Source organism: Ictidomys tridecemlineatus, chromosome 13 (genome assembly GCF_052094955.1).
Source record: "Ictidomys tridecemlineatus isolate mIctTri1 chromosome 13, mIctTri1.hap1, whole genome shotgun sequence".
NCBI lineage: Eukaryota > Metazoa > Chordata > Mammalia > Rodentia > Sciuridae > Ictidomys > Ictidomys tridecemlineatus.
The window spans coordinates 94,823,417-94,847,359 of record NC_135489.1 but is presented as its reverse complement, the minus strand read 5'-3'; the positions used below and the strand labels follow the sequence as shown (position 1 = coordinate 94,847,359).

The 23,943-nt window shown below is 54.2% G+C and overlaps 1 protein-coding gene across 12 annotated transcripts in view; it reads right to left on the bottom strand.

Moving 5' to 3' along the window:
- Nucleotides 1-23,943, bottom strand: part of Wnk2 (WNK lysine deficient protein kinase 2) — a 121,312-nt gene that overhangs the window by 57,189 nt on the left and 40,180 nt on the right. For all 12 annotated transcript variants that reach the window (XM_078030608.1, XM_078030616.1, XM_078030618.1 and 9 more), the window contains 7 exons: nt 23,764-23,936; nt 22,413-22,633; nt 17,136-17,293; nt 13,788-13,876; nt 12,614-12,833; nt 5,244-5,535; nt 63-262 (listed from right to left, as the gene is read on the bottom strand). In XM_078030608.1, the coding sequence (XP_077886734.1) occupies nt 63-262; nt 5,244-5,535; nt 12,614-12,833; nt 13,788-13,876; nt 17,136-17,293; nt 22,413-22,633; nt 23,764-23,936 (1,353 nt within the window). The remainder of the gene's footprint in view (nt 1-62; nt 263-5,243; nt 5,536-12,613; nt 12,834-13,787; nt 13,877-17,135; nt 17,294-22,412; nt 22,634-23,763; nt 23,937-23,943) is intronic.

Here is a 23,943-nt window from a genome sequence, read left to right as displayed (position 1 = left end):
ATCCCCCAGGGCCCTCAGACCAGGAGGCCAAGGGGACAGGGCAGGGGTGGCTCTCAACTCACCGTGGCAGTGGGCTGCTGGAAGGCCCCCAGCGAGGGCAGGCTGTGCGGCAGGCCAGGTCCCTCGCTCACAGGGGGGCTGCACACGCATGGGGCCAGGGGTGGAGCAGCGTCCACCAGGGAGCCCAGTACCATGCTCTGCTGGCTGCTCTGGGAGTCTGAGTACACCGTGGAGCCCTGGCCGCTGTCAAAGGTGCTGTCCGCTGGGGAGGACAAAGGTAGGATTTAGCAGGACCCTCTGAATGCCACCCCCACAGCACGACCCCCATGCACAAGGTGGCTCCTCTGTAGATTCTCCTCTGCAAGACAAAGGCTGGGTGGTCGTTCCAGGTTACATACATCACACTTGCATGTTGTTTAAATGATCAACTGCTACAGAGCCTTAGGGGCTAGACCTGTGCCTGACCCTGACATGGCCTGCCATCAACACAGCACGGATGCCAGGCTGGGCGTGTCTCACCGACACTCTTGTGAAGCAGACACCACCACCTCTACCCTGTCCCACAGATGCAAACCCCGTCAGGCTTTACTAGCTCATCCCCGCCCTCAACAGCACCAGGTGGCTTAGAAGGTTGAGCTAATGTCCTTGTAAAGAAAAAGCTAATGTTTTAATTGTGGAGGAAAACGATTCTCGCTGTGTTTATAAGGGGCTGGGGTTTCCAGACTGATCACCTTCACACACAGGGCCCAGGGCTGCACAGGGAACCTGGGGGTCTCAGACCATATCTTATTTAGTTGGAAAACAGAAGTTGAAAACCCTCCACGTCTCAGTGAGAGGCCCGGAGAGGGGGCTTTACCCGTCATGCAGGAGACAAGGAGGCAGGGGCAGCACGGGGGTCCAGTGCTCCAGCTGGGCGACCCAGAGGCTGACCTCCTGTGGGTCAGGTTGGCCTGGCCCCGTCAACCCTGGATGCCCGAGATGGCACAGGCAGGTCTACCAGCACACCTCGCCAAGACGTGCCTGGGAAGACAGCCTGCTGCAGGGTCACCCAGGTCAGGAGTGGAGATCAAAAACTGGTCTGAAGCGGGCTGGGGCTGTAGCTCAGTGGCTGAGCACTCGCCTCACATGCGTGAGGCACTGGGTTCGATCCTCAGCACCACATAACAAAATAAATAAGAGAAAAATAAACTGTTTTTAAAAAAAAAAAAAAAAACGGTCTGAAAATGGCACTTTTGATTTACTGCTTCCAGATTCCGCAGGTATGCCACCTAGAGAGACAGCTACTTTCACCAGAAGCCACATTTGGGAGTGACCACTGACATTATAAAGGGGAAGTAGGGTTGGCTCTGCAATTTTTCCCAGGGACCGCTTAGAATCTATTTAACCTTAAGAAGACCTGAGGAACACTGGGGTTTAATTAGGCAAAATCAATTAGACAAGCAGCTCTGATTTTTAATGAGCCAACTGGTCATTAAAGTGGTCATTGCCACTTAGAAAGGGAGGGAGGAGGAGGAGGGAGGGGGAGGAAGGAGGAGGAGGGAGGGGGAGGGAGGAGGCCGTTACAGCCTGAATCCGTTGCAACCGAAGCAACTTTAACCATGTGTGTAACATTTTAGATTCTGAAAGTGACCGTGTTTATTACTTGTAGAATCAAAAACTTAATTTTAGAAATCATTTTGGGGCCCACTGACAGATGGCGCTGCTGTGGTCCTCGGCTTCCAAGGCGGCTCGTGACGGCAGGAGCCCTCCCACTGAGTTTGATCAGGACTATTGGTGGGTAGCGAAGGGAAGACACACGGGAGAATCGTGAAAGGTGACGTGGCGTTGTGCATTCCAGTACAGAAATGAGCATCTGTTTACCCATCCTGCTACCTGCAGGTTCTGCTCAGATGATATTCAGGTTGTCTGGTGTCCCTGTCGGGTCCCCTTGAAACAAATGGCCTGGGCAGGTCACTAGATGCTATGAGTCTGTTCCAGGCCGATTCACATAGTGGACAAAGCCACATCCCCTCGTCCTCAGCTCGCTGTGGAAGTTTTGGACATTGACAGCAAACACAGGACACCTGTCTGCCCATCATGGAGAACACATTTGGCCAATGTGGAACATTCTGTGGCCCAAAGGGAGAACGAAAACAGGACAGCTGGCACAAAATGCAGAAGAGTATGTGAGGGTGCCATCCACTGGAGGGCAGAGGGAGACCCAGAGGTGTGCGTGTGTTCACATACGTCCACATAAACACGTGCATATCTACATGTGGTCCTGTATGTGTACGTGTATATGTAAGAGGGCACATAAGGGATGTACACGTGTTTGCATCTATGTGCCTGTGTGTCTCTGTATGGGGTGGGTAGGCATCCGTGTCTGCGTGTGTGTGCACATGTCAATGTGCATATGGGGGCCATGCATGTGTCTGTACACTCAGGCATTTTGTGCACATACGTGCATATGCATGTGAGTCTGACACTACGCACATATGTGTGCATCTGCATGGATATTTGTGTGTCCTCATGTGTGGTGGGTTACACGTGTAGATTATCTCTGGAAGGACAGTCAGAAGACTTGGAGCATCCCTTGCCTGGGGAGGACGATTAGGTGACTTGTATACATCTTCTTAGAATTTCTAAATTCTGAATAGACAATTCTCAGAAGAGGATATACAATCAATCAACTAATATATGAAAAAATGTTCATCATCTCTAGCAATTAGAGAAATGCAAATCAAAACTACTGTAAGATATCATCTCACTTCAGTCAGAATGGCAGCTATTATGAAGACAAACAACAATAAGTGTTGGCGAGGCTGTGGGGAAAAAGGCACACTCATACATTACTGGTGGGATTGCAAATTGGTGCAGCCAATACGGAAAGCATTATGGAGATTCCTTGGAAATCTGGGAATGAAGCCACCATTTGACCCAGCTATTCCTCTCCTAGGACTATACCCAAAGGACTTAAAAACAGCATACTACAGGGACACAGCCACATCAATGTTTATAGCAGCACAATTCATAATAGCTAAACTGTGGAGCCAACCTAGATGCCCTTCAGTGGATGAATGGATTAAAAAAAATGTGGCATACATACACAATGGAATATTACTCAGCAATAAAAGAGAATAAAATCATGGCATTTGCAGGTAAATGGATGGCATTGAAGATGATGATGCTAACATAATGCTAAGTTAGCCAATCCCAAAAAAACAAATGCGAATGTTTTCTCTGATATAAGGAGGCTGACTCAGAGTAGGATACGGAGGGGGAACATGGGAGGAATAGATGAATTCCAGATAGCGCAGAGGGGTGGGAGGGGAAAAGGAGGGGGCAGGGGATTAGCAAGAATGGTGGAATGTGATAGATATCATCGTCTAAAGTACATGTATGAAGACACAAATTGGTGTCAACATACTTTATATACAACCAGAGAAAAGAGATGAAAAATAGTGCTATATACATGTAATAAGAATTGTAATGCATTCCTCTGTCATTTATTTATTTATTTTAAATATTTATTTTTTAGTGGTAGCTGGACACAATGCCTTTATTTTATTTATTTTTATGTGGTGCTGAGGATTGAACCCAGGGTCTCACACATGCCAGGCAAGGGCTCTACTGCTGAGCCATAACCCCAGCCCTGTTATTTAATTTTTTTTAATCAATAAAAAAAAAGAATTTCTGAATTCTATACTCCGAGACCATATCACCTATTTTAAAGAAATCATAGTAACTGAGTACAAGCATCTTGAGAGGTGCTCAGGGCATTAAACTGACCTGCACCTGATGTGCACTGACCAGCCCCTCAACATCTCTGATGGATTTTCTCATAGCCGATCAAAGCTGACTTAAAAACATTGGACCATCGATGGGAACATATTTCTAGGTCCCAATCTGGGGCTTTTCAAAGTGTGACAAATGGAGACCTTTTATTTCCCATCCTAGAAATTTTTTTAACCAACTACAATTGTAAAGTGTGTGGCACTTGTGGTGGTGTATCAAATCGGGGACCTCTTCCCCGATTTGGTGATTTTTAAATTAATTTTTTAGATTTATCAGAAAAAATGGAGCAATGATGTAGCTACTTTATTCTCCAAAGCAAACCTGAGCAGTAAAGTCAGCAGTAGGAAAACTCCCTCAAAGTGAATTTAAACAGCCCACTTAGAAGAATTTTTAGCTATTTTCATGATAAATAAAGAATGTGCGTGTTAAACAAATTAAACAGACTTTCTGTCTTTCCACATGAGCAACCTGAAATCCTGGCCTGGCCAGGTCATTGGAATCTGTAATTCTATTCCAGGCCAATTCACATAGTGGACAAAGCCACATCCCCGCCGCCTCAGCTCACTGCTGAGTTTTTAGACACTGACGGTGAACACAGGACACTTGTCTGCCTGTCATGCAGAATACACTAGATCCTCTCAAAGTGGTCTTTGATGAAGCCTGTTTCAAAGGGACTCCAAATTCATTGGTAATGCTTGCTTGAAAACATACAAAAGGGCTACCGTTTTACCCCAGGAACAGAGACATCGGATAATCCTGGTATCAAAGGCCCCAAGCCAAGACAGCTGTGCTCTCCAGGTGAGGTACAGACGTCCTCTCCAAGGAGCAGGTGACTGCGCACAACCCCCCCTGAGGCCCAGACTGTTTTCAGGCAGGGTAAGGAATCTGCAGCTAGTCCACAAGTGCGCAGTGGGGAGCTGGGATTGAACTGGCTCCCTCAGGGTCTACTGGCTTGGGGCAGATTTGACCTCATCTGCCCTGAGGACCAAGTCTCCAGGGAGCCTTAAAGCCTTTCAGGTCACAGGTCACCGAGAAATGCAGGAAATGCCACCAACCCTTCCCCCGGAACAGTGCAAACCTGCATCTGCCCTCTGCAGCCCAAGGGGAAGGCGGTGGGAATAGGCTCACAGAGGTCAAGGATCAGGCCTGCATGTCCCGGAGTCTATGGATCATCTGCCACCACCCGGGGACGTACCCCTTCCAAATATCATGATGTGCCCAGGTGCCAGGAAGGCTGGCAGGAAGTGAGCCTGGCATAGACACGGCTCCAGCCAAGCTCCTGGGACCACCTACAGCTGGAAGCAATAATCCAGCGGCACCAGGACAGTACGGAGCTCACCAGACCACACTCTAGCCTGCCACTGTGCCGACCTGGATTTCCTTACAAAGCATGCTAATAAAGGGTGAGGACTCCCCGCCCAACAGCTGGTCTCACAGCTGGCTGCAGTGACCCTCTTCCATGTACTCACAGGCCAGAGAGGTGGCGCTGGCCGGCAGCGTCGGAGGCAGGAGGTGCTGGTCAGCCTCAGGCTCCTCGGGCTCTTGCTGCCCAGGCTGCCCGGCCTGCGCATGGTAGGTCACTTGGACCTGCAGGGGGGCTGGCAGACCCCTGGTCTTATCAGGGCTGCCTGAGTCCTTAGGCTCCTGGGACTGCAGCGCAGGCCAGATCCTCTCCCGACGCCACTGGATCAGTGCCACGCGATCGCGGATGGACTTGGCCACAATCTTCACGTCACTCTCGTGGAAGAATCCAGAATCGATCTGCAGAGGCAGTCACGTTGTCAGTGCCTTGGGAACCAGCTGACCCCCATGTGTGGCCCACCACCGGGGGACTAGCCCTGCCACCTGCACTGTGGGCTCCTGCTGATGGGGTGCTCTTCCGAGGGTCCCCTCACCTCCCACCTGAGTGCTTCCTCTTAGGATGCTCTCGTCTTCCCGGGAATAATCACCCAGCTTTGAAATGAATCTGCAGGGCCCTGCTTTCCGGACCACAGCTGGTGCAGAGCAGGTGCGCTGACCTGCCTTCTAACTGGAAGGCAGAGGCCTATTCTGTCACTTGAGAGCAGAATAGTGTGCACTGATGCTTGGCAAAATCCTAAGATACATTTATCACACAGAGCGTTTGAGCACATTTGTCAAAGAGCCCCGAGATCTCCAGGAAGCATGGTGAGCTTGCAGAGAACATTCATAGCAAAGCCACTTTCCAAAAATAGAGACTCCTTTTGAAGGGGCTGCTGGCTGGACTGCGGGTGGTGACTGCAACACACGACACTCATCAGCACGAACACTCCAAGTCCACGGGGGCCCCCTCTCCCCTCCTGAGACCTCAGCACTGGAGAGACCGGTGGGGCGAGGCAAGCTGCGCCTCCCAGGGAGGGAGCAGTGTGCACAGAGGTCTCCTGGCACAGGGACCAGGGCAGTGTGGACGGAAGCACATAGGTGGTGGGCAGCATGGCTGGAGGTTATGACCACGCAGCGCTGACCCACAAGAACCTACATAAGGAACAAGGGCAGCCAGGTTCCTCACCATGGAAAGGCAGGAATCCAGAACGGGACCTGGTGGTGCTGGTGGGAACTGGAGCTATTGGTGACAACTATACAACAGACATAAAGACACAAGCATGTGCAAAGGATGAGAGTGTGTGCATGTGTGTGTGTGTGTGTGTGTGTGTGTGTGTGCGTGCGTGTGGGTGTGTGTGTGTCCTGGTGAGCTCTGTCCACCGAGAGGACCTGGGAGCAACACCCAGAGCCCAATAGGAAACCAGAGCCATTGCAAGGACCGGTGACTCAGGGCGGGGCAGGAAAATGATGAGAATGAGCCACTGTGGGGACGTGCTTGGGGGATGACAGGGACGTGCAAAGTGACACCAGCGCCTGTACCAGGGTCACTCGCTGGCAAATCTGGGACAAATGAACAGAGATACAATGATGGTCTGAAAGACATTTCCACAAATTTTGACACACATTTCATCTATGGGGCTGGTACAAATCATCTGGGGGGTGTGAGGGGCAGAGTGTCCTTGCCAGCACTGGGGGCACAGGGGTGTGTCCCTGCCCTCCCTCCGTCCCCTCCTTTCCCTCAGACATCACTGCTCTGTGCCGAGGCCCCCACGGCAGGCAGCCGGGTCTCTGAAAGCCGGTCAGGTCTGAGCCCCCCACCCTGGCTGACCCCTGAGCCACCCCCACCCTGATCGCAAGACCACACAGAGCATTTCCAGCACGGCACTGGGGCAGCGTGCTGTGAAGAGAGCTCAGACACGGGAGGCGAGCTAGGGGGTCCAGCAGAACCCTGGGCTGCGTCCCTGAGAGACAAACGAGGGGACAGTCTGCTGGACAATGACATTTACATAGTTTCAAAGAACCTCCCCACAGGTCACACGCCAGGGACACAAGATGAGAGAGACCCCCCGTGGAGACATCACGGGCGGCATCCTGGGAAATGTGACCGTCAGAACCGTGTGCCCCGGGCAGGCTGTGGCAAGGAGGCCTGTTCTGGGAGATTCCCACAGACGCACGATGGCCTGACTCAGCAGGGCCAATCCCCGAGGGCTGCTGGAGCCTTCCTGAGGATCAGACCACAGAAGTCGAGGGACAGAAAGGGCTGAGGGGACACGTGACGCTGGATTGAAGCTCTTGTGTGCGGCGGTGTTGCTGGGACACTGGGGACCTGAGCAACCCCATGATGGGACAGTGGTGACATGTTGATGGCACTTTTGACGGGGATCACTGTGTGCAGCTGTGCAGGAAAATGCTCTGTTTTGTGAGAAATTGAAATAAAAGTACTTGGGACAACGGGCAGGGGGTTGGCAGCCTATTCTCCAACGCTACATGGGAAAGAGCGCTTTGGAGTGCCCCGTGCAACTTCTCCTTGAGTTTGTGATCATTTCAAAACCATTTGTTTCCAAACAGAATTCTGCTAGAGAGAAGGAAGCTGCCTCGTGAACACACCTAGGAGAGACCTCGGTGACTCGGGAGCGGCAGGAGCAAGCCCGACACATGGCCAGGGGAGGGTCAGTGGACAGGAAGCCAGAGGTGGGCACAGGGTCCTCAATCTACCTGGGAAGCTCCCTGGGCCCAGGACATTCCTTACACCCAGAGAAGGCGCCAGCTGGGGGTCGGCTTCTGGCCTTGGAGTCAGGAGAGGACTTTTCCAAGGACCCCAGACTCTCACCACGGGGACCTCCATGCGGAGGCTGAGGACGGACAGGCCTGACTAGGGTCAGATGTGGGCTGCAGTAGGCAGCCCCATCAGCAGGTGGCGTCTCTGTCACCAATCCTTCAGAGCCAGAGCTCATGGGCGAGGCTGTTCCTCAGGCCTCAGGTAACCTCGGGTCACAGAGCCAGTGGGACCTATGGGACCAGAGGCTGCCAAAGAAACCACTGCCCACCCCAGGTTATTTCTGTTATCTGTGACACCACAGCTACAGCCTGCCCTTCCCCACCTGTCTTTGGGGTCTCCCAGCCTTCCTCAAGAAAGCATTTCTATTTCCTCCCCAACAGGAAAGAATGCATCCAGGTTCAGTACCAGGCTGGCATGTCCCCGTTCCTGGGTTCTGAAGGGCTGGGCCAGGCACCCTTCCTCTCTGCTCCCTCCCCCAGCCCCGTCCTGTGCCAGGCTGATCTGCATCCCCGCCCCCTGTCCCCATCTTATCCTCGCTCCTCTGGAGCTCATTCCAGAGGACTGCATCTGGATTCTGCACCTGGGTTTGTTAAGAGCAGTCTCAGAGCCCGGTGTGTCCCCAGATCATGATGCAATGCCACATGGCAAGTTTCCCTCCAGCTTCAGCCCAGGCAGGGCTTGGTGGCAGAAACCCAGGAAGGGCTGGGGGCTGGACCCCCAGTGATGATTCTGGATTCTCTGGTGGGTGCAAAGGAGGGTGAGGCTGGGACTGGAAGCTGGACAGGCCTCCTGGGGTCCAGCACCCACCCCGAGGCCTAGCTTGGGGCTGTTGTGGGAACGGTGGCTTCCAGCTGGTCACGGGCTGGGCCTGTTCTGTTTCCTTGGCAGGGTGGGGTGTGCGTGGCTTTGTTATTGCTCTGTAACTAGACGCACTCATGCCCTTCTGCGTGGATGCGCTATTTCACGGATGGCACGTCTCATGATGAAAATATGTAGTAAGAGACAGGAGGTGGGGGAGGGAGGGAGCGGGGAAGAGGAGCGGGTGGGCCTCATTGGAGCCGACACAGGGGCAGAGCCTCTGGGTCCAGCCAAGTGCCAAGGATAGGCTGAGGTGACAGTTATGTGCACAATGTCCCTGTCCTGCAGCACGCCATGTCACTCTCTGATGACAGAGACGAGGGGAGTTTTGAGAAGTACATGATCTAGGAACAGCTAAGCAGAGCCCGGGGAAGAACGCCAGGGCACATCTGGGTTTGGGACATGGCTGTCTTACAAGGCCATCAAAGACAAACTGGGAGGCGAAGGTCCTGCTGAAGCCCAGACATTCAGAACCCACTTGTGTGGGATCTTGGGAACCTTCCAGGATGCACCCACCACACTGGAATCACCGCACTGAACCCCGACACCCCTGTCGCACCTTGGCCATCCTGTGTACCTGACCTCCCAGCTCTGCTCCCAAATCCCTCCCACCATGGCCAACCTCAGCCGGGCACAGGCTCACTTGCAGAAGGAATGAGAGAACTTTGTGAGCCTGCTCTTCCTGAGTCTCCTGGGCCCCAGTAAAGCCAGGTCCTTATTCTTGCCCCTGGCAGTCCTGATAGAGGGTCCCTGCAAAGCCAGAACCAGTGTAGCACCTCGAGAACCTGTCAGACTCCCTCCTGCCCTTCCAAAAGGCTGCCTCCCCACTTCTGTCACCAACAGCCCAGCACCAACAGCCAGCACAGTGTCCCTAGACGGGCAATCTCAGCATAGGCCCTCAGCACCAAAGCTTGGCTCTCACACCACACACGCCGGGCATGCAGCTCACTTAACCCATACTATTCGCAATAAAAAGCATGGGGGGGTGCCACATTAGTGAATAGAAGTTGTGTCCCTGAAGGCCCAGGATGGGTAAGGCTGTGGTCATCTGAACGCACGCACGGTACACCTGGACCGTTAAATGGGAAAATGAACCTCTGCACATCACGTCCGAGCAGTGCTATCACAAAGCTCCCGCCAGGAGTCACAGAGCTAACGGGTCCCCTGAGATCTACTCACAGCAGCCATTTCTGTGTCTGGGGCAGGGATGTGACCAGAGGCAAGCCAGGTGAGGGTGGGCTGGCCTGGGAACATACGTGACGACTTTGCAGCATCTGGAGGTGACCATGCAGCCAGCCACCCAGACAAGTCATCCTGGGCTCCAGCCCATCAGTGGGACGTCACACCTACCCTCACCCTCACTGTAAGACCTCAGTCATGCACTTGGGCCATTGGACAAGGAAGGTCGAGCCCCAGCCAGGCCACGGGCAGCCCCAGGAGGTGCCTCTGCCCCAGGCCCTGGGTGCCTAGGCCCTGTGCTCTGGGCACATCGTTCAGGCAGGGGGTTTGCCGGGAGCAACCCCTCTTGGAGTTGTGACGAGGCCAGGGTAGCACAGATATACCCCCAGCAGCCCGGCAGCCTGGGACCCCAGCAGGATCTTAGTTCACCCTGACCCCAGAGCCACGTAGCAAATGCCAGGAGCAGCTCCATCCCACCCCATTTCCCTTACCAGGGGACACGGCTACAGGAAACCCGACCTCACTGCACAACCCAAACCCACTGCCCCACGGACCCCTGGTGTGCTCTGGCAGGTAGATGGACGTGAGAAGCAGAGTCTTCAGGGAGATGAACAGAAGGTTCCCAAAGCCACCTCTCAGCTCCAAGGGACTCACCCCCTCCTTCCATGGCATTATCAAGCCTCAGGTTCCCCATCTGAGCAGGGCCTCAAGGATTGTGGCAGGTAACCTGTGTAGAGAGGCGTCCCCTCCACCATCCCTAACGCCATCCAGGGACACGTCCAGCTCTCCTCACGGGAGGAGCAAGGAACCCCCAGCCTGAGGACCTGTGACTCACGGACATTCTCAACAGAGGTGTTATGTTCAGTGAAAAGCTTATTTTAAAACAAATTAAAAGGGACAAAGGCCTTTGGGGCAAGACATGTCAAGCTGATGGGTCTCCTGCACTGGTTCGTTCCTTCTCAGTTTTCCTGCTAAATATTAGTGGCTCGTTTATTTCTAATGTACCACTTTCTTATTTTGCAAAACCAAGGCCTTTCTGGGCTCCTGTCCTATGTGGTTTGGCCCTTGGTGACTTCCTTGATTCTGCTCCTTCTGGTACAGACTTTCATGTCCTTCTTGTCAATCTGTTTGATTTATGGTCTAAGTCAGTTCATCTTATTAATAACACAGACATCTGTCCATCTCCTGGCCCTACACAGGGCTCTCAGAAGCCCATAGCTGCCTTGGCAGGACAAGACCTCCACTTCTCTGCCTCTGGGAAGTCAGCTGCCCACAACACCCAGCAAACAAGCCCTAACTGGACAAGGCTGTGACCATCCCCCTCCTGTCCATGAACTTCAACAGCCCCTCCCAGCACAGACCATAAAAATATTCTGTCTGTTCAATGTGAGAGCCACAGGCTCCGTGTGTATGAAGCACTTGAAATGTGGCCAGTGAGAGTCAATTTTGCATTTTAATGAAATTAATTAGACAAGCGCTCGACTGCTGAGCCATAACCCCAGCCCACCCCTCCCCCCTTTTCTTAATGTGGTCCTGAGGATCGAACCCAGGGCCTTGCCCATGTGAAAACATCTAATTTTAAAGTATTTACAGTTTCTTTTAGAAACAATTCAAAGTACTTGACATGCAATATAGAAGCTTAATGTGTACCTCATCAAAGAGCTCAGGGATCAAACCAAATTAGTTCCTTTTATATACACTCTCTCACTACATAAAGGGAATACTTCCTGGACTAACGTATTTGTATGTTAAAAGTAACTTGCAATTGCCCAGCAGATACACAATTATGTGCAGAATGAGTTGGGATGCTATCTTATGATAATAAGACTAAAAAAAAAAAAAGAAGAAAATTAATTAGATTTCAAATAAACTACAATTTCAGCAGGCACATGTGAGCTACCATTTTGGATGTCAAAGCCCAGAGAATCAGGTCATATAATTCAGTCTGGCATTCATGGCTCTAAACCCTACCACCTGTCCCCGCCCCATACATTCTGCATAGTTATGATCACATCATTATTTCCAGCTGTGTCTGCCTGGACTGCCACTTTTGCTGTCTGTGCTTGGTGGTTCCATCTCCTGCCCTCACCCCCTGCAGACTCAAGGCCTGTTCCTGAGGCACAGCCCTGAACCCCAGGAAGAAAGAGGCCACGCTCCCTCCCCCGCAGACAGAGGCAGGGTGGCAAGGAGGGAGCAGGAAACAGGGATGGAACTAAGCTCTTCTATCACCTTTCTAGGTGGGAAAATATCAGATCCCAAAAGAATCACCACTGAAGCAAATCTGGCAAGAATCTTGTCAAAACAATCAAGGCCCTTCCTTCCTGGAGAGTCCCAGCTCCTGGCTCACTCTCCCTGTTCGTGTTGGACTCCTCCCGCATGCTACATCTCAGCCTCCCCTCTCCCGAGGCCACAGAGGAGGAGCCCAGCTTCTCCGTCACTGTACACACACACCAGCAGCCAGGTTCCCAGGCCCCTCCTTAGGACTGCCCATGCTCCTTCTGTCCCATCTGGCTCTCGCCCCTGCAGGGCTCAGCTCCTACTAGGGAAACTCCCTGTGGGCAGCTTTCATTCCAGTCTTTATAATCCACGTGCCTCTCACCCACCTGCACCCCAGACTTGCTCATGGCCTGTCTGAGCCCACTTTCTGGGCATATCAGGCTGCACAAGGTACCCACATATTACCATTTCCTGAGCCACTTCATCAGGGGTCTCCTTCTCTAGGTCAAAGGTGAACTCGATGGCACCATTGTCCTTGGGTTTGCCCTTCAGCTTCTTGGGGTCTTCCACCCAGAGCCGCAGGGCAATGGTGGACTTCCTGCCATGGTCCTCCTCTGCAAGTTCCACTCTGACACCAGTGTCCTCTGCAAAGAAGGCGTGGCTCAGCAGGTCCTTGATCTCGTACCTGGAGGGAGAACAGCTCACAGGCAGGGGCTCGGGGACAAGGGGCTTCTGTGCCCAGGCTCCCTGTGCAGTGCCTGCATCCACAAAAGGGCTGTGGCCACACACTCACGCATGATATTGCACATGGGCATAGGCTGCCACCCATTGCAGCTGGGCACTGGGCAGGCTGTGCTAGAAAGTTCTCTGACTTTACTACTCGGTGGGCCCTGAGGGTGGCACTCAACAGCATTCATTTGCCTTCCTACGAGAGACTACAAGGAGATGAGAAATGTTCAGATCCACATCTGAACCCACCTACTGCACTGCATTTGAAGACTTCCATCTTCTCCCCCATTATAAAAAGAAAACAGGCTCATTTTTTTTAATCCGTCCACTCTACAGACAAAGCCCCTCCTGATATGCACTGAGCTTTCCATCCCCACCTGGCGCTGGGTGGAACCAGAGGAGTCAGAACCCCACACCCAGGTACTCCCCCCCCCAGTGCCATGAGGGGGTTCAGGCCTCCCTGAACCCACCGAGGTGGGCAGGCCGCCTTAGAGATGGACTGAACAACCGATTACACAAAATAGGCAGCCCAGAATTCAGAAGGGAGGGAAGGGGCGGAGGCAGATCTGGAAGCCCCAGGCACAAAGGTATTCGCTGAAGTTGGAGAAATGGACACAACTTCCAGGAACAACTAGAGAAAAAGAAAAAAAAAAAAAAAAGGAGCAGAGGGAAGTCCCAGGTTCTCAGACAAGATAGGCTGGGATGGGAATGTGTTCCCAGACAGCAGAAAAGGACAGGAGCCTGAGGGTGGCCCACCCCCTCCCCCATCTCCCCAGCCTGGTGTCGCTGTGGCCTGAGCCAATCCATCTGGCCTCTGAAGTTCTCTCTTGTTAGAGTGTGGCTCTAAATACCAGCTGGAGTGGTTTCAGCTGGAGAAAGACCCAGAACCCAACACCGCGCTGGAACTCACCTTTCCTCCTTGTTCTTGCAGATGCACTCCCCAATAATCTCCTTGATTTCAGGATCATGCACTTTCTCAAAGCTGGCTGGCTTGATGCCCTGAGAAGGATAAAGCAGAGTCACCTGACACCATTCAGGAGCTGACAGGCGCCATCTCCACCCCTGGCAGAGAAATTGCCTCCGGGCATGAGAGCAAAACCCGTCTTGGGCTCACCCTACAGAGACTACAAGGACATTGGACAAAACAGGCCAAATGGCTACAGTCAGACACTGGATGACAGGTGGTGCAGGATGCTGGGCTCAGAGAAAGAAACCCCTGGAGCCCTTGCTCTCACAGCCCAGCTCACTGCCTGGGACAGTTCCCAGACTAAGTAAGGCACAGAACCCAGTAGAGCAGGGGTCCCACTGAGTTGAAGGTGGAGCTCAGAAATCAGGAGGGTGAGAAGGCCAAAAGCAGAGTTCTGGAGAGGGTCTCTGCAAAATAAAGAGGGTGGATGTCGCATTTGGTTCCCATGAGTCTTTGCTTAGTACCACACCACAATTGCATAGTCAGCACCACAGGGTTGGATACAGAACCACCAGGGAGCTGTAGGCCGAGCCATTCCCAGAGTTCACACAGAGCAGAGACAATGTAATAATGTGTACGATGTACAGCATGCCATCGAAAATTACTAGATACCCTGGGAGGCAGAAAAATGTGACCCAAGACCAGGCAGGAAAAACGGTCAACAGAAACGAGAGAGTGCTACAACCTACAGACAAGGAGGTTAAAACTCACTGCAGCTATATACAAATGTATATTATGAGGAACAGAAACGATGGATATTAAAATAAAATTTAAAAAAGAGGGAGGGACCAGAAATGAACAACATGACATCGGAATTGAAGGTCTCCCTGGAGCAGATCAACCACCAATCAGACAGTGCAGAGGGGAAACCATGGCAGCAAGGTCCATCAGAAACGGGGCAGAGAGAGAGATGGCCGCAGAGGCTCTGTTCTGCTCATTTCAGAATTTGGGACACTATAGCAAGGTTGAAATAGGCACATGACACATATAAAACTAAGAGAAAGGGATGGGGGTGGGGATAGGAAAAAAAATTTGAAGAAATGCTGGCCAAAGATTTTCCAACTTTGATGAAAATTCTGTGCCCCAGGATGAAGCACACTCCAGCCCCAGGCAGGACACAAAGCAGAACAGGGAAGAGATCAGAGAGTTGTGTGAAGCCACAGAGATCCACTCTTTAATCTCTGTCCCCACCGCGGGAGGCCAGGAGCCTGGTTTCCTACCATTTAGGACACCTTCTCCAGCTACCGTATATCTGCTGAAGTATGTGGCAGCCACCACGGACACCAGCCCCCCCCCGGCCTCCCGCCCAGGTTGATGGCCCCAATCCCCATCTCCATGGTGACCATCACCCTGGCAACAACACACAACGCAGCTTCCACCTGTGCTGCAGAATCGGACACTGGGGTTGACACCTCCAATAGAGCAGTCAGCTTCTGGAAAGGTGTTGATCAGCGCTTGGCTGCGGAGCCTCCTGAGTGGAGCCTCCGGGGCCTCCCACACCAGCTGCACCGTCATCTGGGAGGAAGAACCGCAGCAACGTGGTAGGTGTGACGCTTCCCACAGACCAAGCCTGTGTAACCACACCTGGGATTCCTCCCCACAACCCCTCCTGGAGTGGGCACGAGTGCTATTTGTGGTCACCGCTGCTGGCTGGGGGCCAGGCCGGGAGACTTTCAGGCAGAGGGGCAGGGGAAGCTGGTGCCAGGCTGAGGCCAGTCGCTCCTCGGCCAGCCAATGCTCACGTGCTCCTGTGCCGAGGGACCACAAATGCAGCCCCGCAACAGAAACAGAATCTCAGAAGCAGGGCCCCCGAGGGTTCATCTGCAATCTGCTCTTGGGGTACGGGGCAGGGAAAACGAATTAAAAAGTATTTTAAAACATTATCACAACAAGATTTAGCCTTCTTTTGAAAGCCTTGTCCTGGATCTTTTTTTTTTTTTTTTTTTTTTTTGTAATTTAAAGACCATAAAATATAAATTTGCCCAAAGAGACTGAAACAGGGAGGGAGGAGAAGGCAAGGAGGTTGAGAGAGATGTGCACACAGAGCCCAGCTCCTGGAGCCCCCAACTACGCAGACATGTGCATAGAACCTCAGACCCCAGTCTGCAACACACCCCCTGGCCCAGAGTCAGGAGCACACTCAGCCCCGAACCTGGGGCCTTTCCATCCCCCCTCCCAGGACAGACCACCGTCCACCACAGTGCCAACCAGAGCCCAGAGGCCCCACCCCCACCCTCCCCAGCACCCACTGCAGACCACCCTCGCTCCCCTCAAGGAACTCTGTGCCAGCGTGTGGACTTCGGTGCCAGGTCCAAGAGATCTGCCAGCCAAAGACTCTCCCCCACCGCTGCCCACAGCACACACCAGAGGACCTCCATCAAGTGACCGATGACTTAGAACTAACAGCCCAAGGAGAAAAGCAGGGACCATCTACCAAGAGGGTTCAGCTGCAGGGGTGGCCGAGGGCAAAGCTGAACCACCTTCCGGCCACCCAGCTGCATGGACAAATCACATGCCCGACCTGGGCTGCTCTGGCTGTGTGCTCCCGCGCTGACGCGGAGGCAGTGCGGACTCTAGGGACAGCCACACCTGTGGCCAAGGTCAGGGGCGGCTCTGCGGACCTTGTGGCCTCAGCACAAGAATCAAGATGGGGCAGCACGGAAATCAGCACAGAAAAGCCCTGGCCTGGCCACTCCACCTCCACAGGTGCTGTTTTCGTTCCCTTGTCCAGTGGGGCCACCACAGAGGGAGAACAAGGCCCATCTGTTTGTACAGCTGAAGCCATCTGATCAACTCCAAAATCACAGTGACGGCAGAACAGGGATTAAAGTTCCCAGGCTGGCCAATGGTGACAGCCGCCCAGAGATACGCTTCACTAGGGGTGATGATTGGTGAAAAGGAAAACAAACTGTGGTTCCAAAACAAAGAAGATGGGGAAGCCGGCAACCCTGGGGCAGCCACAGCAGGGCCCCCAGGGACAGCCAGCCTGGGCATACCTCCTGCAGGGGCCCTGGTGGAGCTTCAGCCTCCTGAGCCTCAGTTCCCTTGTCACCTGGGCCTCCCAATGCTGCACGTGTGGTAGCCTCTGAGGCAAAGCACTGCCTAGGGTGCCCGGTCATTACCATCATGGTTGCTAGGAGACAAGCCTCAGTGTCCCCATCTATAGGATGGCCATGCTCTCTCCTTTTCTTATGCCACCATGGGGACTTTCCCAAAGCCCGCAGAGCCAGCTGAGGCTCTGGTCCACACCCACGGCCACATCCCCATTAACAAAGAGCGGGATGGACTCACACAGGTGACCTTGCGGTAGATCTGCGCAGCATTCTGGCACTCTGAGTAGGGGTACTCCGAGGTGGCCATCTCCAACATGCACATCCCGAAGGCATAGACGTCAACAGACTCATCGTAGTGCTCCTCGTACATCTCGGGCGCCATGAACTCGGGCGTGCCTGTGCCAGGAGCAACAGATGCGGTGGTCAGGTGGCCACAGCCCAAGAGCACCAGAAGCCCCCTCAGTCTCTCAGAGCCACCCAACCGCCTCCCCTTTCGCCCCATGGCACTCTCAGGACACCCAGCTCTACCAGGTCCATTCTGGCCCCCATGATTCAAACAGGTATACTCTACAGAAGAAGCTTCCAAAACTTTCACCTGGAGCCTTCTAATTCCAGCACTGTGATCAGTTCACAGCATACCTGCTGCCCACAGAGCTAAGAGACCATGACCTCCCAGAGGACACGTCCCTACCCTGGACACACCCCTCACTTGTGGGTGGATATTATGCCCCTGAGGACAGGCTCCACACTGGCCAGCACCCACTAATCCAGAGCAGACAAACCCTGGTGGTCACCACAGAATGACTTGTAACTGCAAAAATCCAGGAGGTCCTAAGTATTCCCAAACAGGGGAATGGCTAGGTTTGCTGGGCACACCTCACAACAGAGTGCCACACAGCTCCTGTGGCTATCATGGCAAAAGATAGCAAAATAGCAACTACCTGGCATGGTCCACAGAGTCCTTAAGACGGGAACTGCTCCGTGTATTAAACACGCAAGATCCAAACAGTGTTGGCACTGAGTCTTTAAGGATCTAGAAATGTAGGTCAGGCTTGTAAAATAAACTGCTCAGGGCCTCACCTGCGTGAAATAGCACTCCCAGCCACATGGCTCAGTGGGGATAGGGGGGTTGATTTTCCTTTTACTTATTTCTGGATTTTCAATTTTTTTTTTTTTATTTCTGGGTTTTCAAATTTTTCTATAATGAGATTTTGCTTTAATAATCACAAAAGCCTTTTATTAAAACAGGTCCTACTAAGTGTTGAGACCTCAGAGTAAGGCTGCTTGGAACATCTGTAGATTTGTTGTAAGATTTTTCATAACATTCTAGTTGTTTTTTTTTTTTAAGTTGTAGTTGGACACAATGCCTTTATTTTATTTATTTATTTTTATGTGGTGCTGAGGATCGAACCCAGAGCTTCGCACACACCAGGCAAGCACTCTACCGCTGAGCCACAATCCCAGCCCCTCATTTTTTGGGTTTTTTTTTAAGCATATGTAAAATCATACAAACCAATTAATGGCAGTAGAAAGCACATAATGGGTTTTCTCTTATGCATTGTTTTATTTTGGGTAAAAGTGGGGAAAACAAGAATGTATATGTAAGTGTATATGCAGGAACAGAACTCTAGAAGAATCCACCAGAAACAGCAGGGGCTGAATGGAGTCGGAGGCACCTGACACTGGAATTTTGATCCTCTTGGGTTTTTGAACCACATGGTTACACTGAAAATGTTTTCGCCCTGCTCATTAAGTTAATATTTCTATGTTTCCTTCCATCCCTAAGCCTGTCACAGAACAGTAAATGTGCTCCCTAGGCCTAGGCCGGGGCAGTGAGCAAGGACTCCACAAAAGCCACAGCAGGGAGGTCACAGACTGCACTGGCTTGAGCCTTGGGGCTGGTGACAACATGAACACCTGCTCTCAGGCCCCTCCCAGCCCCTGACATGCTCTGGGGTGCCCTGGCAGATCTGAGGGGCTCGTCACCAACTGCCTGGGCCTGGACCATCTTGACCCCCGAGGGCCCAACATGCAGAAGGTGGAACAGCCGAGTCAGCAGGAAGCCCCACACTGCAGGAAGGAAGGGCCTGCTCTGCAGGAGCCGGCCAGGAGGCCCAGGGGGTGGACCCTCAGGCCTTGGCCTGGCCACCTCTACCGCAGGACCACGGGGAGGAGCTTGAGGGGAGCCTGGCCGCCAGGGCTGCGGGAAGGAAGTAGGAGCGGAGCTGGCCACTCCCTGGCATCTGCAGGGACCCCACTCACCCAGTTGCCCACACAGCACCAGGGCCTACGAGGAGGTCCCTGGTCTCGGTCTCCGTTGAGACCTCAAGGAATGGAGAACCTTGTTCTTCAAGAAAGACGTCACCACCCCAGACGGCCTGGCTCCAGGGAATGGGCTCTGAGGGTGGGGTGGGGCTGGACCAACTCTGGGCACCGATAATGCCTGACTCTACACACCTGGGTGCCGGGGCTCTCTTCTCCTTCCCTCACACAGCAGCCATTTAAATCTGAATTTTAGCAACAGTGCGTGTGTGCAGGGGCGTGTGTGCTCATACCCACGTGGGTCCAGTGGACAGGCCACTCCCTCTCCTGCCTTGTGCTTCTCCACCAGCTGCAGAGCCACTCCAAGGAGCCCAGGCCCACAGACCCCTTACACACCCTCCAGACCCCCAGGTCTCTACAGACGAAACTTGGCATCAAGTGAAGACTCTGGGTCCCATCTCTCCTCCCCGAACCCCACTGTGGGCATGAGACCAGGCACTGGAGACTGGGCCTGGAGCAGCCCCCTCCCACTCCCTCCTATAGAGGGCAGGCAGAGCGATGGCCACGGTCTCTCTTCTGCTTTTTAACAGAGAAGTGGCTGTAGCTGTGGCTAGGAGGCAGGAGAGGTAAGGAGGGAGCCCGACTCTAGCTGTGGAAACTGCTCTGCATTAGGATCTGCCTATTTCTGGGACTGTCCCGAATGACAAATGACTTCCTCTATGGAAATGGAAGCCCTAATCCTAGCCCTATCTGTCCTCAAGGTTTATGTTAGAACAAAACCAAACTAACATAAGTTGGGCCTCGCCCCATCTTCTCACTGGACAGGCAGAACCTCCCTCCCTCTCCCCCAGCAAGATGGACACGGGAAGACACTTGCTGGGGGTCCCAACAGCCTGGAGCCCCTGAGTGCTTATTTGTAATGGCCACAGGTGCCCAACAGCCCAGTTCCTCTCCCACCGTCTACCCGGCACATCAAGCCCATCCACTTGGCTCTTTCTGGAATAACCACCCTCAGTTCTCCTTGGCCGCCTACTCAGTTCACTCTCTCTAGGCCTGGTTGCATCGTCACCGCCTCCAGGAAGCCCTCCCAGGTGAGCCAGGCACTACATGGCCACCTGCGCAGGTGGAGACAGCAGACACGACTGCATCCCTGTCCCCCATCCCTCAGGGCCTCACCCAGCCTGGTTTAGCTCATATAAACCAGAAAACACACTCACAGTGAGGCTGTGAGATCCGTGCAATCAAATCCTGTTGGGGACAGCTAAGAGCACATAAAGATGGAGACCAAGGTGACAAACAGCAGGGGTCATGATGTTGAGGGTGGCACGAGGACAGTGCCTTCCTGAAACCATATGCTCTCCCCCCTAGAGCAGCCAGAGGACCACTGACCCCCACCCTGACATGTGCCACATCTAAAGTGCAAGCCTCAGCCTTCCAGGGGAACCCTGATGGCCACAGCATCACCCGCTCCCACAGGTGCCCAGACGGACAATCAGCGGGGGCCTCCTCCTGAAGAGAGGGGGCCTGTGGCCTGAGGCTGTCCTTCCAACAGGATGACAGACTCCAGGAGGCCTTGGCCCGTTTGCCACCAGGGCAGGCACATTGGTGGGCTGCCTGAGCTGACACCCCTCTTCACAGGCAGAGGGACCCTACTAGTAGACCCAGGGGAGGGATTCCATTCCTAGGACTGCGGGGGTCCCACCTGCCCACCCCCAGCTGTTGGCCCCTGCTCAGGACGGCCTTCTCCCTCCCGTGAACAGGGAAGTCCCCTGAACAGAGCCTCCTTCTCCCTGAGCAGAGGCCGCCGAGGACACTGCTGGTCCCAGCCCCTCTTGTCAAAGCTTCCTGGGCTCCAACTGAGCCAGAGCCGGGGTGACGAGGGATACACCCCGCAGAGCTGGGCCACTGTGCACAGGGCCTCGCTGCCCCTGCCACAAACACCCAGTCTCCTTCTCAACGGCCTCACGCCATCCGAGCTGGCAACGCGAAACCGTTCCCAGGACAGCCATGAGCTCGCGGGTCAGTGGAGGCCCAGGAGCCCGCTGGTGCCCTGGCTTCCTCCAGTGGGATGTCCTTTATCCCAAATGTTTACTTCTGAGGCAAGTCACCAAGGGCAGTCTCCTGCCACCTGACAGCCCAGGGTCTGAGACCAGAGCCACTTCCAAACCAGCCTGGGAACTGCCCAGAGGTCCCAGCTGGGGTGCGGGCCACCCACAGTCCTGCAGCCCAGCACTTGCCCCCTCCAGGATGGAAACTAGACCCTCCCCTGTATCACCCATTTCACAGTCAGAGAAGCTGAGATTTGGGTCTGTCTCTGCTTCCTACAACTCGACTACCCTGGGGCCGTCAGAGACCTGTGCCCAAAAGGCCTCCACCTAGACAGATGCATCTGCCCCCGTGTCCAAACACACTGCTCCAATCAAAGCAGTTCCTAGAGATCATCCGGGGTTTCATTTTCCCAAATAGGCCAAGTTCTTTCCCCAAATGTGCAGCAATATCATGAATTCACTGAGCCCAGAGACCAGCCACTCACTGTCCTTGGTAGCCAGCCCTCAGGCAGGAGGGACAGGCTGGGTCTTGATTAGCAGTGAACTCTCCCAATATCTCGGGCATTCTGACTCCCAGGAGATGCTCCTGCGGCCCCTCCAGGCACATTCTTCCCAAAGTCCACAAGGACCCTCCGGGGGTCTGGTGAACTGTGAGCACCACAGTGCCAGGACCAACAGGAGTGGACACAGAGCAAGATGTGAACCCCCACCCCCACAGCCTGGGGTCCTCTTTCCCCAGCTGCCAAAACCAGCCCCAGCATCACTGTCACAAGCTCCCTAGTTCCTCTGTGGTGGTGCCCCTTCCCCTCCCTCAAGTGACCACCACACCCACACATACCACAGGAAGTTGGCACTTGGCCCACCACCCCCACCAGATGATCAGAGCTGTTACCCAGCACAGCCAGGGAGTTACTGCAGAGACTAGCCAGGCCCTGAGTCTGGACAGGGTGGAGATGGGGGATCAGAGTCAGCATGTCCAGCTGGAGCGGGCAGTGTGTGCCCTACCAGGCAGGTCTCCTGTCCCAGCACCAGAGGCTGGGAGGGACAGCTCTGACACCCAGCCTGAGGCCTCGTGCCCAGATGCCCCCTACTGGACCTCCTGCACAAGTCCAAGGTGGCCAAGCAAAAGCAGATACTTGTGGCCCCTCAAACGCTGCCTGGTCTCACGTGGGCTCCCAGGGCCCGGGGAGAAGGAATGGGCTTACCTATCACACTTTTGGCAAAGGACGCTCTTTTGAGGGTGGCCAGGCCCAAGTCACCGATCTTCACAGACCCAGTTGGCCCAGTGATGAAGATGTTGTCACACTTGAGGTCACGGTGGATGATGGGTGGTGTCCTCGTGTGGAGGAAGAGCAGGCCCTTCAGGATCTGCCGGCACCAGCTGCGCAGCACCTTGGGCTTCATCACCTTGAACCGCTTCAGGTACCTGGGATGGGGGCAGGGCTCACCAGGCAGCTCACGGGCAGAGGCCCCTCTGCAAAGCCTCACCGGGTACCGTCCAGCCTGTCTCACAGCCCGTCCACTGGCACTCGGGACTCACTTGTGATGGGTTTAGGGTGACAGGGGAAGGCTAGGCAGTTACGTTCCAGGATTATGCAGCCAGAGCCAGGCCCAGGACAGAGGCAGCCAGGCCAGGACTGTGACCCTTCACTTGCTCCTTGCACTGGAGACCTTGCTAGTAAAGCCCCTGCCAAGCACAATCCTGATCTCACCCCGAAAGGGGCCAAGGTCGACATAGAAGCCACCATGATGGGTCAGGGTCTCAGCCACTGGATGCTCAGAGTGAGGGCTGGGGGGAGAGGAACCACGGGGGCCAGAGGTCAAGAAGGCCAGGCCTCCCTGCAACTCCCCACTGTGTGCTCTGCTCTAGGGTGTCCCTAGAAGACAGCAGCAGGTACGGCTGGCACACAGACGATCAGAACAATTCAGATGAACCCAGGCTGTGGAGGGAAAGTCCCCTGTGCCCATGGTGCAGGGCAGGGCCGCAGGGAGGAGCAACGGACTGGCATGGCCACCCCTGGCCACGGAGCTCCTGACCCCACCTTGCTCTGTCCAGTGCTTGACACCTGCTCCAGCCCTCACCCTAAAAGTAGTGGACCCTTTGCAAAGCCCTGCCTAGCGCTGTCCAGCCGGTTTTAAAGCCCCCCTGGGCACACTGAGCCACCAGAACGTGCCGATGGCTCCCAGGCAGAAGCAGGACCTCGGCCACAATAAGACCCCTGACGGGGCAGACGATGAGCCGCTTCCCTGGGAAGTCAACCACCTCCCCATGTCCACACAGGGGACAGTCTTCCAGTTGTGTCCTGGCGACAGGTCCCATTTGTCAGAGGAAGCCAGAGGGAGCCACATGCAGGAAGAACCATTGGGGGCCTTTGATTTGCTTCCCACTGCCCAGAGGACAGAGACCTACCCCCCAAAGGACACCCAAGAGGCAGGACACTGGACCACAGGCACCAGCCAAGACAGCCCCAGGCAGTCCAGGGCCTCTGTCACCCTCCAGTCATGACTCTGGCTCACCACAGAGACCACTCCAGCCCACGGGCAGGCCGCACTTACGTCTTCAGCGTCCCCGAGGTCATCAGCTCCGTCACCAGCACGATACACCGCTTGCCCTTGGCGCTGGACTCCCAGAAGTCATAGAAGCGCACGATGTTGGGGTGCTGCAGGCCCTTCAGCATCTCCGCCTCCTCCTTGAACCGCTGCCGCTCCAGCTTGGTGAGCTTCCGGTCCTAGGGG